This window comes from Antennarius striatus, chromosome 22, assembly GCF_040054535.1.
Source record: "Antennarius striatus isolate MH-2024 chromosome 22, ASM4005453v1, whole genome shotgun sequence".
Lineage (NCBI taxonomy): Eukaryota > Metazoa > Chordata > Actinopteri > Lophiiformes > Antennariidae > Antennarius > Antennarius striatus.
Window position 1 is genome coordinate 4,737,410 of NC_090797.1, and position 13,465 is coordinate 4,750,874.

Genomic DNA, 13,465 nt, shown 5'->3' on the forward strand with positions numbered 1-13,465 from the left:
GACGTAGATTAGAGTTATGGCATATTAGTAGAGGTGTTTCAAAAGTCGATTTTAATGTTATGAGCAATAAAATTCCATAAAAATCTTCAGCTTTCCAACATGTTGTATATACATGATTTATTTCATCCAAGTGTCTCACAGGGAAGAAGGGAATGAAAGTATCTTGCATGGATAATAAAACATGAGGCAAGTGGTTCAGTATATCAAAAAAACATCCAGTGAAGGCTTTCCACTTAAATATTTACTGGCAATATTATTTATGAAAAGCTAAATAATCTAACCCTTGGAGAGGAAAACATGATTTTCAGTAAAAACTCTCAAGGTGTTCTTCATGTCAAAACCTTTCACAGGTACTTATCAAGTACAACACCGCATTTCAGAATCCCTTTTAGGTCTGGACGGCACAAGATCAGAACAGACAGACATATTGATTTGAGATTTGTGTACACGCTTATTTGTGCATCCACTAAAAGTTCCACCGTAATGCGTGCATCTCTTTCTGCAATGCCAGGGTTCAGGTGGTAACATCGAGTCGCTTCATTTCGAAGAGGTCCCCTCTTAAAACCGCAAATGGAACCTTTATTGAATTTGCCATGCCCCCGTAATATTCTTATTGAAGGCTGGTTTGTTTGTTTTTCTGTTGTCTGCTTGTCTGCAGGAGCAGGAATTTAACGGCTGATTGAATTAGAGCTGCAGCTTTCGGAGTCGACAAGAAGATGGATGGTCCTCAACATGAGGAATGTTCCGACTGTCTGTTAAAACTGTCAATCGATCCGCCGGGGTCCGTCTGCCTTCTCCGATGTAGCCTGCCTATCGTTCATTGTGTCCGTACGCGTGTGGGTGTGTGTGTCTTTATCTTGTCTTTGTGGATGTGAAGCGGAGCCACTCACCAGGACCTTGTGTCGACCGGTCAGGTTGGGCGACTCACACAGCAGCTGGGTCTCTGACACCGTTAACATGCAGGGCTTCTCGCCGATCAGAACCGTGTAGTTAAGCTTTCCGTTACCGCTATTGGTTGGTGGGAGGAAATTCCGACCCTGCGGGAGAGAATCCACACATAATAATTAAATTTGTATTATTGAAGACTTATTCTAGACATATTGGTCTGAAATAAAGTCTAATTTAGGAACATGGACAGCCTGTTCTACATGAATAACATCTACCCTCCTACCTTGAGTATAATGGGTGATCCAGGTTTAAGCTCCAGCACTCCGGACACACTGAGGGGCTCAAACTCAGGATTGGGGTAGTAGATAAAGTTGGTGTTGTTGAGCGACATCAGAGCCTGCACATCGTCCAGTTTGAAGCCAAATTCGTCGGGTCTTTCAGGCACCTGTTGCTGCCGGGCCAGACTGATGTGTTCCGGGGCCTGGCAGAGCATCGATGTCGGGCTGAGCACCTGGCATAACTAACAGAAGACAGACGGTCACAGGATTATATTTTTGATTCAAAGATTCTTACTCTTATGTCATGACACTCATTACGCCACCACTTGTCCCGTAATCTTGTCTTATCTGTAAGATTCTTGTTCTTTCACCCATCTTTTTACCGTTACCTGGTTTTTCATTTGACACATGATGTAATTGAATGCCATCTTATTCCTTGTTTTTGTCATATCTCTGAGTCAGACTCACAAACAAGGTACAGCTTGTCCGATCTGTCATCGTCATACCAAACGCACTTCAATATCCCTCAGACGTCTCCATTCCTTTTGTGTCTCTCAGGACATTTTCAAAATCAAACGCCACCGCAGGTCTCATTTTGAGACATTTCTGTCTGTTGCGCAGATATTTCACATTTTCAAAGTAACCTCTGCCATGCAGCCACTCCGACGTTTGCCTGTCAGTCTAATTGGCTCCTTGAACATCAAACATGACAAATCCCACAAGGTTGATAGGACATCCCTGACATTTTCTCGCACTGAAAACAAAAACCTCTGTGTGCTTGAATAATGCCTGAAAAAACTTGGGATTCCTTTGCTTGTTTATCTCATTCAGGGAATATATGAGCTGTAGGGGCTAAATATCCCCTTGGAACATTTAATTTGCTGCTCATTGTACAGGATCTTGAAAAACAATGCCCTGTACAGGCATATGTGAGCACAGATGTTAAACGTGATGCAAGGTCATGCTCAAATAGACCATGAAGATAGCATTACCACCTTTTGTTACTCCCTCTTCTTTCAATCTGATCATAGAGACCCTTGTGTGGTTTTATCTATCCTCCCCTGGGTAAAAGGGTGAATCGAGGGTAGAAGAATTTGATAAAGGCCCATCTCTGTGGTTTTCAGTGTTGTGTCAATACTTCCCTATTGTTACAGAGGTGTGGACAGGAAAGCCATCCTTCTCTAGCAAAGCAGTTGCAACCTGTTGATCTTCACAATGCCCCCTCAGCGCTCTGAGTTCTTTTTTTTTTCACTACCTATTTACGTAAACGCGGCATTGAGGCATTTAGTCATGCTCTGGAAAAAAGGAAAATGACTTTCACATTCACCGTGGCAGAATTCCTTTGTGTCGTCGAGCTGACAAGGAGAGCTAAAGACTCAGAAAACAGCATGTCATTGACTTTGTGTGTGTAAATGCAGGGCATGAGTTAATCTAATTCAGGCGACACCTTCCCATATGCACATCAATCTTGAGTTATTTGACCTTGGATTTACTTGTTGATGAGATGAAGCACAAGGAATTTTCATATCTGAGGACGTGCCTACTTGTTTTTGTGTGCAATCACTTACGTTGAGTGTCTCGTGGTTGTTATATTTGGCTCTGATAAGCGGAGTCTGAATGATGTCCAGGTTGGTTCCGGTGACTGTTATCGGGGTATATCCACTATAAGCCAGAGAGATGATTTAAAACAAGGTTAAAAGAGTAGTTAAATACACATTCATAGAGAGGAATATTGTAAAATCCATGATACAGTATGTTTTACACACAAAGGAGATATTTAAATCTTTTGTTATGGATGCGTTTTTCTTATTTGTGTTTCAGATAAGTGCCTGCTTTAAAAGCATTCTCTATCAACACAACAATTAAAAAGAAAAGAAAAAAAGAGCCATCCCTGTGCCCTACCTGGATATGCTCCACTCCGGCTCGATCTTGGTGATGGTTGGATCTTCCACATACTCGAATCGCAGGTCCTTTTGGAGATGAGCCTTGTCTATGCTCACGGACACGGACACGTTCCCGTAGCCGTTCAGGGAGGCGTGAGTTCTGCAAGTGAGCCACTGACCACCCCTCCTAAGGTGAGAAATTAATTAGTTATTAACACTATCAAGGAATTACAAAGACATTCCTTGATCACCGCCAGGTTTCCATCCATAACGTTCTTTATCTCAGTCAATGGTTATATTCCCTGTCATTTTAACACCGGCTCTGACAGATCTTTGATTGACACGTGTCTGATTGGAAAAGTTCACGGTAGCTCCGTTACTAACCTCAAATAAGTGCATGGTTGATCTTTAAACATGACGGACACGTTACTTCCAGCATCGAGGTGACTGCCAGTTATGTTGACAATGGTTCCTCCGGAGACCGGGCCTCTGTTTGGCTTCAGGTTGATAATCCTTGGGATCTGACGAAAGGGAAGGGGTCGTGAGTGAAGGATAAGTAACTAAAATGTAGATGCCTTCAAAATAATACATAGTCAAGAGAAAATAAATAAAGGTGAGCCAGACTCTAAAAAGGGAGATGTGCCGTCAGTGATTCAGCACAACTGTGCTGTAATAGTCTGCGTATGCGGAACAAAATACAATATTGTCTTCATATCCCAGTTGTAATATATTGTTCTTGCCTTAATAATCATATAAGGAAAGCAAGAGGCTGAACTAAATTTATTCATACTTCTGGGCCCCATTCAACGATCGACTTAATGAAAAACGTCACCTGAAAAGGCCTTGGAGTGTCTATATACCTGCACCCATCGCTGCTCCATACACTCTACCTTAATGGAAAGCTTTCACATTCAAGTGACCCAGCAGCAGCTGATGGAGTCCACTGGAAGACGGACATAAAGTAAACCCCCCCACCCCCCCGTTCATTTGACCATCCTGTAATCTCATCTTCATCCTGCTGCGTTGTGTGACATCTAAACCTAACATCTTATAATCCTTTACAGAAACCCCATTGAGAAATAAACCTTGCCCAGCGCCCATTAATGGACGGCAGTAAAAAATAATATCGCTTCATAAAACGAGGACATAATGGCAACAACAGTGAATTTATTTCAGGACGCGTGTCCGCGTGTGACTGACGGTGATTAATCGTGTGCCGAGTTGAAAGAACGACTTGCGTTACGTGTGCCCGTTTCAATGTGTTCACGTAAGAAATAAAATCTTTTTATAACCATCCGTGTGTTATTCTACGCTCATTAGCGACTGCCAGATTTGTTACACACATGAGGAGAATGCTGAGAGGAAGATGCCTGGAGAGAACCAGGAGAACCTTACTGGATTGCTGCCAAATATCCGTGGAAACTTACATGTGCATACATCATTAACACAGTAGGTGAGAACACAGACCAACAACCGGCAAGGTGTGAACATGCAGAGGATGACACATGGAGCATGGGGGCCTTTTTGCTCATATTAGCTGAATGCTCTACGTGGTTTCCCTTTTGATATCACAATTAATTTTAAAATTCGGATAACTTTTTCATGCAATAAAATATTAAAACTCACCACAAAATAATAGTATTTGGAGGATTTTGCTTTGAATTCTGGTCTGCAGTCTCCAACCCCGACGCAGACCTGCACGTTCCCAGTGTACTGGCTCTTCTCTGCTTTACCCATCTCACATACGATCCTGGAAACACACGTTGGGATGCGTCAAAACAGAAATATTTAAATGCAAAACGGTAAAGGCAATTAAATATATATATATATATATATATATATATATATTCCACACATGCAGATCCACACAGAAATATAATTCCCCCACCTGAAAACCTTTGCAAAACCCTGCTGTAGCACTGCAGAATGAGGAGCAGGTAACATTTACAAATGAACCTCAACCTGCGTTACATCCTCAATAAAATGACGCATAATTCTGCAGCAACTTCACCTAACAAGCACTGCTGACTTGTGGAAGAAAAAAAAGAAGAAGGAAAAGTCTGTCATTTTACTTATGACCTCAGATACAGCTACCTCTTCTGCTGGGTCAGCGTTTTGCTTAGAAACTGCTGGCACACAACTTACTTTCTTAGCATAAAAAGCACTGGGTCTGTTGATAAGGCAACTTCAAACTAGTTTAAAATAATTTGATATGCTGCACCTGAAAGGAACCAAAGCTCTGGATTAAACTTAAATGTCAACTAGATGCAACCCCCTCCCTGAACTTTCTAAAAAAGATTGCGGTGTGTGACTTTGTGCGTGTGTTATTATGAAATATAGAGCCTTGGCTTGTTCTTTCATGCTGGTAGTGTAACACATACAGAATCTCTTGAACTCTACCGCTGCGGTTTGCAGTTAATCAAACTCATTTCTTATTATCTAGGGATTAAATCAATTTACCTCTTGTTTATTGTATCGTATCGTAATATCATACTCTCACTCTCGTTTTTATCCAATTAAATTCTCTCTCACTGCCTCACACACACACACACACACACACACACACACACACACACACACACACACACACACACACACACACACACACACACACACACACACACACACACACACACACACACATCCCGAGGTGAATGCTGACTCATGATCAGTTGGCCACGCTGAGTTGTTATGGTGCTTCTGTGTGGTTAAGGCAGGTAACATAGTTCTGAGTCCGTGTGTGACTCAAATGTCTTGTTCCTCCCTGTAGGGCATGAAGTGTTCAGCTGTGGTCAAAGTGCTTTCAATGGGATTATGGGGGAGTGGAAAGCAGAAACATTACTCTGAATTCACAATTTTGCTTCGCTTCCGCTTCAAATCATAGTCTGACTTCTCCCCCTGGACCCACTGCAGCAGGAATAGACTGTATTCATATATATTACGTACACTTTGATGGAGAAAATGATGATTGACTGTAGAGAAAAGCTCATCGTGAGTGTAATTATGTGTATATGACTTATTAATAGCTGCTATCAACTGGCTGCAGCTTCACTTACAACTCTCCAGGAACGTAAATTGAGGCTAGGAGAGGCTATGCTGTTTATTACTTAGTGCCGCTACTTATAGCCGCTCATTGGTGTGCAGCGAGACTTACTGCTCAGCAGGGATGTAGCCTTCGCGTATGGGGGTGCAATCCACCTCGGCCACCTTCACGTTTCCCTGGATCTCTCGGAAATCCAGCCCCAGGTTCTCGCCGCGGATGGTCACGAGCGTGCCGCCCTCCCTGGGGCCACGAAGAGGGGTGATCTGTCGGAAATCAAATTGTAGTCGGAGTTTGGAGATGGAGGTTTGGTTTTGGCTTCCTAAGCAATAAGCATTCAACACAGGCAAATACGGATGACTAATACAGAGTTTGCAGAAAACATAAAAATCTTGTCCAAAAAAGCTTTCCTCTCAGGTAAACAAAAAGCAATATATAATAGCTCAAGGCACAGGAAAACAGATGATTAAAAGCCACAGATTTATTTTCAAACTCTTTGGAGATAAAAGTTAAATGTTTTCCGCTCAAATGTTCCATAACTCTCGGTAAAGATGGCTTCGCCTGAGGGTGGGAGGATGAAGGAGATGGAGGTTGAAAAGAAACAATAAACGACAGAATAACAGCTCAAGTGATGGTTAAGGGGTCAACACTCAGGGTCAAGGAATTGTCATTTCTCCATCCTTTATTCACTGAAAACTTCCAACAATATATCACAGGAGATTAACTCCAAACTTGACATTGGGTGACACCTTTGCAGTAATCACAGTGTCCTTTGATTTATCAGCAGCATCTCTCATTGTTGACGAGGCGGTTTCAACATCCATCAGCACTTTACTCACACAATTGCTTTTTTGGCCAACGAGTGTGTGTGTGTGTGTGTGTGTGTGTTCGTGTGTGTGTGTGTGTGTGTTTTGTGTGTGCCCTGCGATGCACAAGCCTGTCCAGATGGATGGATATTAGAGACAGACACAAAATAGTCTCTTTCTATCTGTCTCTGCCAAACAGAGGTCCTCGGTGCTGTGTGCCGCAGACAGCAGACCCGCTTTAATGGCGCCGTGTCACCATTTCCCCTGAAAAATAGTGATCCCAAGGATTTTCACTGAGGCCAAAACTCTCATTGCCTCTTTGCTCAGTTGAAAGCTGACAGGCTATAAAGGCATAGGTATGTGGCTTGAGGCTCTTGGTTGTCGAAAAATGACAACCACTGGGGTGGTTTTATTTATTATTTTTTAATATGAAGCGACCTAAACTAAATTGGCTTAGAAGAATCAAACTAACTGAATGGATGAGCTCACGTCCCGTCATGCGAAACACAATTCATGTGACTTCCACGTGGGCGGCGTTGTTAAAGTGTGGTTCAGTCTGTCTGAATAATAAAACTTCCTGCTGATATCTTAATAGAAAATAGAGGCTTTTGGGAACGGGAGATCCGATACATGCAATTAAAAAGATTGCGCACAGTGCATCGCAGCTCTCAATATTGTTAGCAAATATGGAGGATTGTGTTGGGGAAAAAAAGACGAGGGAGGGGGAAGAAACAGAAGAAAGAGAGAGAGAGTAGAGGGAGACGCAATGAGGCGTTGATTAGATTTGTGACACTGACAAGATAACTGACGGTTGGGTGGAGGCAAATACTTAATCACTTCTCTTTCTTTCTCCCATTCTTTTCCCATCTTTCCATGCGAGACTCCCCCCTCTTGCGTTGTTGATGGGAGATGTCGTTATAATGAAGCGTATTAGAATGCATTAGGGCTCCGGTCGTCCTGGAAAAGTCCTCACTCCTCACCCGCAGACAGTCTTTATGGGGGGACGTGAGAAGGCTGCAATATGTTCCTGCTGCAGCCTGGGGGATGTAAGGAAAAATACTGGGCCCATCTCCAGTAATAAATCCACCGCTGTGGGTGAAGACAAACACTATAGGTGGAGGAATGATTGAGCATCTTAGTGATCCAGAATATTTAATAAGTGCATCGCAACACCTTCCTCGTGAGTTCACCGCAATTTTGCGGGGGGGATAAAAATAACCTTACTGATTTGAATTATCAATGAGCGGAAAATAAAGTCATTACCTCCTCACTTTTTGGACATCCCAGAGGTCTCCGTGCCCAGAGGTCTCTGTTTACCGCTTGGTTGATTGTCACGCTTTAGGTGAAATAATAAAATCGTGCAGTAACCCGTCAGGTTAACACCATCTCTGGAGATTTAGGTCAGATTGGTGGAGCCTTTAAGGTATCCGGGAAACAATTCGGTTTTACGATGCTGCCTTTTGAGAAATCCCCGCTAATGTCGGCCACTTATCTATATGCTGGTCTACTGTAGAAGGCATTGCCCTTCAATTCCTGCACGCCTTCCGTCCAAACCCATCACTCCCAGGAATACTGAGAGGGGATTTCCCCTTCTGTCTTCACTTCATCCCTTCATCTGCAGTCAGTCACCATTTATTCTTTTCTCAGGAAAAAAAGATGCAGGGACCATCGGTCATATCGATCATAAGGAAATGGGGAGAGCAAAGGGGTCTTCCCTTCCGGCCTGATGTGACTATATTCCGGCTCAGTCTGCCCATCCGTCACAACCCTTCTTTCATCAAATCCCAATCAATCCTCCTCTCCCTTCACTGGAGCATTTTTCCATCCATCTCTTCTTTGTATCCCTTCTCCTATTGCCTCATCTATAAGAATCGTTCCAGTCAAGTCTATTTGCCTCACACTGTGTTTGTCAGGTAGGTAGGTAGGTTTCTACGTGGACATCCAAGAGTTTTCTCAGCATATTTCCACAGGAAATATTTGTTTGTCTCACCTGTGTGATCCGTGGGTGGGTACACTTGCTGTTGATGCCGTTGTGCTCCAGCCACTGGTTCTCTGGGTGGGGACAGTGTTGCTTGAGGGTGCATCGGTTCTCTCCTTTGCACCAAACGCACCCAAACAACGGGTCCGCCTTCAGACACAGACCGCAGCTTCCACGCTGGGCGTCGCACTTGTACAGATGAACTGTGCAGCATGAAGGAAACAAACAGAAATCGAGGTGAAACCTGTTTTCTTGTTTTCTGATTACCACAGGGAGCTGCAGACGGGCTCGGGGGTCACTTAAGGTCATTTAAGTGTCTTTAATTGCAATATCAATATGAGATTGCAAATAGACCGAGGGGTCAATTACCAGCTACTGAAAACACTTCACGCATGCTGTCATACGACAATAACATCAGAACTTTTTTCTTTTTGTCAGACTCTGTTGCTATGATTCGGTCCACACGCCTCAATAAATCGGTCTAAAGCGAGAATTGGCTTACGCTTTACTGATTTTGAACTCCTCTGACCCATGAGTCGAGAAATCGTGCAGAAAGGAACCGAAGAAGGCAACATCAGAGAGAGAAGGAGCGGAAAGTCGTTTTACAAATGATTGGAGACACAAGTGCAAATGGAAAAGCCTTCAAACGATGACTGGAAAGTTGTTTATCAGAATATTTAAATGTCTAGTCTATCAGCAGATGTTTTAATACGCAGACAACACAACAAATGCTTTAAGAGCGACATTTAACGACACCTTTGTCTCATTATGTCTCCATCTATCTTCATCTATACGCTCCCTCCCCACCTATCTCCTCTCTTTGAGTTTACTACGCTGCTGCCTCCTGCTTTTGCTCACCCACCACAGATTTAACATATCTCCATGGCAACAGGCTAGCCATTTTCTTTTTAATTAGCATTAGATGCATGTGCGATCCGTCCATCAAATGATGCCCTCGGAGTCGCATCCTCCACAGGCAAACAAATGTAGGAGGAGGGTCGAGAATTCTGTAGTTCAAGCATCTCCTTCTTTTTCACTAACTTTTGTTGCATCTTTGATTTTATACTTATGCTCAAGGATAAGATTCGCACTTGCATTCCCCTCAGACATGCACGCACACAACCGCTAAAGCACACAAATAACCGTTCAAATGCTGCCTTACAGCACCATGTCATGTTGGCAAATCATCCTTATTTTTACTATATGTTTCTTATGTCTGACTCCACTGCCTTTGGTTAAAATGAGTTGTTTTGCTGTCAGAGAACTATAACCTCAGCATGCCACTGTTTCCCAGCGTGGATCACTCACAGCGGTGGATTGCCAGTGGCCAAAACTCAATCAAGATCATCGGCTGAATGTGCAAAGATTTGACACTGAACTGTCGCTCCGCATGAATAGAATAGAAAAATTGGACAGAACAAAAAAAAAAAAAAGATCAAATGATTGCCATGGCATTTCAGTAAAGCCAAAATAAAAGTTACATTTTTCATAGTTATTGATTACCTAACAGCACCTTTTTATGTGTTACCGCTCTATTAAACCTTGCACCAGTAAAGCACATTGAATTGCTGAGATGAAATGATGAAATGAAAAGACCAAGCAAGACAAATAAATTGCCAATTGTGTTTACAGAGGGGGAAAAAAAAAAGAAGTGAAACAAGTGAAAAGGAAGAAAATAAAACACTGGAGAGAAAACAAGAAAATGGAATTCAGTGGAGGAGAAACATGCAGACGTGAAACCGAGAGGAGAAGTGGAGACATATGGATAAACAGAGAGAGACTGGAGGGGATGGAGAGACCTACAGGAGGACAGCGTAAGAGAGGATGTGTTAAAGTTAACCACTCTTCACGGAAACATCAGGGGATGGATGCTTCACCTCAGCACACCGCACGCCTGTTGCCATGGAGACCGGCTCCAAGGGCAAAAATGGGGAGGCAGTGGACTTAGTGTGTTTGTGTTCAAACGTAAAGTAAGAGTTTATTAGAGACTGTGTGCATGTGTGCATCTGTGCGGCATGTGTGTGTGTGTGTGTATGTGTGTGTGCATTTGTGTGTGTGTGTGTGTGTGTATGGAGTCTGATGAGAGCTATTGAAAGTGCTGTTCATGCAAATCGTGCTCATACGTGCGCTCACCTTTGTTGTGGGCGGCGTTGTCGATGCTGAAATCTCCGTTCCAGATGACGGTCAGCTCCACGGGAAGACTGCTCATCTCCATCCCATCGTAAGAATACTATCACCATGGCAACCAGACAGAGACAGAGAGGGGAGATGAAGACAGAGAGAGAAGCTGTAGAGCTCCTTTAAAGCGACTATTATCTAAGCGCATAAGGCTGGTACCACAATACGTTATAGTTGGCGGATCAGCAACAGGTGGCTGGAGACACACAAGGTATAAACATAAATTGAGCTTACAAAAATGTAAAGTTCTGTAGTACTCGCATCCTGGAGGGTCGGTGCTAGAATCCTATTTTCTCATCAAATTACAGATTCCCTCCCTCACAGCTCAATCAAAGTAAAATATTTGGATTGTGCTGTGATTACGCTCACAAATCCCACAGACAGAGACAGACGCACACATTTAGAGTGACGGAGATAGACAGGAAGATAAGCTCTTCCTGTATCAACAAATGATTAGCATCAAGACCAGCGTGAAGGCTTTTTCATTCATGCTCGTCTTTCATTGCTGTCGATGTGTTACTCAGCCAGCGGATGGGGTATGATCTCCATGAGAGATGGCTTTTGGCTTGTCTTTGCTGACTGGAATAGGAATAACCCTCAACTAGAATCCCTGATCAAAATATTAACCCCACTTTCACAGCAGTATTTTATAGGCATTGGGCTTTTTATGGATATTTTTTCACTCATCCTCACCGATGTATTTTGACATTGCACAGAAGAGCTGTTGAAGCGCAATGCAGGAACCCTGTGCTTGTTTCCCTGTATCGTCAGGAGACACTCGTACCCCCTCTGTCCAGACTGGGGCTGGGGGAGGTTTTTCGCTCGTAGGGTGATCGGCTTGACCACGTCGACCGGCACCAGGATCCTCTCCGCCGGCAGCAGTCGAGGGCACCCCTGAAAGAGCGATAAAAAAATACGAGGAGGGATTAGAATGTAACTGTGAGTCGTCCCTCCAGGTCCGAACAGTGATTGCAGGTAGATTATTGCCATTTGAGGAAGCCCTGCAATGTCATTTTGTTTTATTGTAAGAATTATCCAGCCCATATGTCTATAATCTGAATGGAAGAATGAATCAAATATAGACTATTTATGAATACCCAATAAAAGTGACGAGTCTGAGCAGTGCTATTTTCACTGAAAACATCGAGTGTCGTGGAGAATATTGTCTTTAAAACAACTTTAATTCCGGAATGACTTTTCGCTGATCAATATTATGATAAAAAGGTCATTTTTAATCAGTAAAATCTATTTGGAGACACAGAGTAATTGCATTGGGAGTATCCGAAGAAAATGAATGATGTACAAAGTAATAAACAAAGGGGCTAATCCAATGAAAGAGACAAGTATACAGAAAAGATATGAGCTTCCAGGTGGGCGCAGTGTTGATGATTATGTCCGTAATGAAATAAATGTCACTAGAGGATCAAATGAGAAAGGGAAATATGAGTTACTTGGAAATCTGAGAGCTAAAATTAACATCCAATCAATTAAGGTGCCAGGAGCTGCCTAAATATAGAGCACCTATTATCTCCCTGACAAACTGCATGGAGAGCAACGTATAGAGGACAGGTTCAGGGAGGGAAAGAGAGGACAAATGGATAGAAAAGCAAAGGACATGTAGGATAAGTGGGTAAAAAAATAAACAGTGACAAGTAGAAGTCAGAGGTGAGGAAAACAAGAAGAGAGCTTCCTCTAAACTGTTTCATATTTCAGGACCTCTGGATGGAGAAACGGTATGCAAAATGAGAAATAGGAACAAAAAAAACAACAGAGCAACAAAGTAGCAAAAAAAAAATTACCATTGAACACATGCGAGAGGATGAGCTTTGGCATGTCAAAGAGACAGAGGGAAGGAGGGTGGGGGAAAAAAAAAGGAAGCCAGATAAGGTGATCCCCTGCGTGGTTGGAGCTGTGGGGGAATGAAGCATAGCACACGTTGAATTGGGCGATAACACTTGTTTGAAGTTCATTAAAAGCCACTTGATTGGGTTAGGCTGAGTGATTGACTGGGTGGCTGCGCGGTGAGAGAGAGGGGAACACTCTGTGACACTATTCACAAAGTCATTATAGATAAATGACAAAAAGGTTGAGCGAGTTCAGAGACGGAGGAGAGGATGGGAGGAAGAGGTGGCGCGTGCCTGTTTGCTCACCCAAATCTCATTTTCCTAAGAACGGAGGGTCGTGTTTGGAGAATGGAAATGAGATGGAGAGCAAAGAAGGATGCAATCCATTTTTTAATCACGTCTCTTCCAGTTAATACACTTGAACAATGGGGACAATAAATTTGATCAGGTTTTGTGGAAATGAAGGCATGGGAACCACTGGGGTATGACTTAACCCGGTGACTAAAGCTGAATCTTGGAGACACAGATCTATACTGATAGTGTCATATGGTGATGAGCTGATAGAATTAT

At 43.0% G+C, this 13,465-nt stretch overlaps 1 protein-coding gene across 1 annotated transcript in view; it reads right to left on the reverse strand.

The window, feature by feature from the left end:
- Positions 1-13,465, reverse strand: part of plxna4 (plexin A4) — a 198,836-nt gene that overhangs the window by 30,948 nt on the left and 154,423 nt on the right. The window contains exons 10-19 of the mRNA XM_068306872.1: positions 11,745-11,945; positions 11,007-11,103; positions 8,886-9,076; positions 6,204-6,355; positions 4,676-4,799; positions 3,434-3,570; positions 3,069-3,236; positions 2,735-2,828; positions 1,172-1,408; positions 891-1,037 (exon numbers count right to left, since the gene is read on the reverse strand). Of these exons, the coding sequence (XP_068162973.1) occupies positions 891-1,037; positions 1,172-1,408; positions 2,735-2,828; positions 3,069-3,236; positions 3,434-3,570; positions 4,676-4,799; positions 6,204-6,355; positions 8,886-9,076; positions 11,007-11,103; positions 11,745-11,945 (1,548 nt within the window). The remainder of the gene's footprint in view (positions 1-890; positions 1,038-1,171; positions 1,409-2,734; positions 2,829-3,068; positions 3,237-3,433; positions 3,571-4,675; positions 4,800-6,203; positions 6,356-8,885; positions 9,077-11,006; positions 11,104-11,744; positions 11,946-13,465) is intronic.